We start from the raw sequence: 1841 nt of genomic DNA on the forward strand, positions 1-1841 counted from the left end.
TATTCCATTCGGTTACTGTGTATATCTGGGTATTGTATGTATGTCTCCACTTTCTATGCTGAAAAGGTAATAAATAAATCATAATAAAAAAAAGTTTCATGCGAAACTGCAAATTTTACAACTGTAATGTCGTGGCTAGAGTGACTAAATTAATTCAGACAAACCATCCCAATTTAAAGGATCATTTAATATTACAATTATTCTGAATAGAGTAGTATTTAAACACATAATCTTGTAGTTAGGGAAACAGAGAACAGAGACTCTCCTCCTGCAATGTGATAGATGAAGTATTAAATAGAAGACTGTCAAAAGCGCCAGTCAGTTGTTGTTGGTGGAGGTACCGTCAGTCAGAGTCCATAGTCCTGAGTTCATTTCTCCACCCAGGCCTGGGTCCCCGGAACACTTTTCACAGTAGCATTGTCATCCTCTCTTCTTCTCTCCTGCAACCCAGCTCCCCTAGCCTTTTATCTACTTGCACTTACACAGCTTTCCATGGCCTGAGCCAGAGACGCAGTCCCATGCCAACTCCACACACACCTTCTTCCGAGCATTGTCTAAAAATGTCCAGTACCTGAACTTCTAGGTCGCATTGACCTAGCGCACATTTCCTTTTTCTAAACCTGAACAGAGCACACGAACAGTTCACATAAGACCCATAGGTTAAACAAGGGGGACCCAGCCCAAGATATTCTTGCTTGAGCAAGAAACAGATCAAGCTTTCGTAAACACTTAGCTCAGCCTTACATAACTATTACAAATAATATCTATATATGAAGTACATATAACATGCACAGAAAGTGCAGTGTTTATTCTTATTTGTGTGTGTATCCTCAGGACCCCCTGGTCCCCAGGGCGCAAATGGGCTGCCAGGGCTGACAGGTCATCCAGGAGAGAGGGGCTTCAAAGGTGGGTCAACTTTAAGCAGTTAGACAATATAGGTTGAAGGCAGCCTTGTTCCAGCTTCTAATTTAGAAAAACAGCAAAGACCACATTAGTGTAAAAGGTTCCTTTTGTTCCAGCTAATGTAATGAACATGTTTGTGTACAGCAGCAGGCATTAGCTTTCAGCTGCGGGTCCAGTGATGATCCCAGCATTGATGACCTGTTATCTCTTGTCAGGCAGCTGTGAAACCCAGCTGATGGATCCGTTATTTCACATGCCTTCTCATCTTTGTCAACGCACTGACATTTCCTACATGAACTCTTTATCAGGGCTGGACCTTTACTCAGCCAACAAATTATCTGGCTGAGCAGGTTAACAGTTCACTTACGTTAGATACACAATTTACAGTTTAAACAATTTTCAAATTTTACAGAACATCATTGGATATAGGACCAAGTTTTTTCTGAGAGAAGTCAGGCTGTTTCAGAGACACCTGGAGTCATGCCCATGTATTTCTGCAATCTTGGCTCTAGCTCTAGTTCCAGGAAAACATATTTCCAAATTCAAATTTTCAGTTATATTTGTATAGCACCAAATCACAACAAGTCGTCTCAGGACACTTTACAAACTAAGGTCTAGACCTTATTGTTATGATTATAGAGGTAAAGCCCAACAAACCCCCCTGAGCAGCACTTGGCGACAGCAAGGAGGAAAAACTCCCTTTAATGAAGAAACCTCCAACAGACCCCGACTTTTAGTGGGCGGACTTCTGCTTCCACAGGTTGGGGTGAGTAGATAGAGGAGAGACAAAAGAAGAAAAGCAACAAGACACAACAAACAACAACAAACTACCAAACACTGGGCAGGTTGATGTGGCCAGTGACTGCTCGTCAGAGATGTAGAGCTCCAGAGCCGGGGTAACCTGCAGAAAGGTACAGGGAGAGAGAGAGGACACACTA

At 42.4% G+C, this 1841-nt stretch overlaps 1 protein-coding gene across 1 annotated transcript in view; it reads left to right on the forward strand.

The window, feature by feature from the left end:
• The window catches only part of marco (macrophage receptor with collagenous structure), a 15675-nt gene that overhangs the window by 4437 nt on the left and 9397 nt on the right, over positions 1-1841 (forward strand). Inside the window, exon 5 of the mRNA XM_020606488.1 lies at positions 835-906. Within this exon, the coding sequence (XP_020462144.1) occupies positions 835-906 (72 nt within the window). The remainder of the gene's footprint in view (positions 1-834; positions 907-1841) is intronic.

Source organism: Monopterus albus, unplaced genomic scaffold, assembly GCF_001952655.1.
Source record: "Monopterus albus unplaced genomic scaffold, M_albus_1.0 scaffold79.1, whole genome shotgun sequence".
In the NCBI taxonomy this organism is placed as follows: domain Eukaryota; kingdom Metazoa; phylum Chordata; class Actinopteri; order Synbranchiformes; family Synbranchidae; genus Monopterus; species Monopterus albus.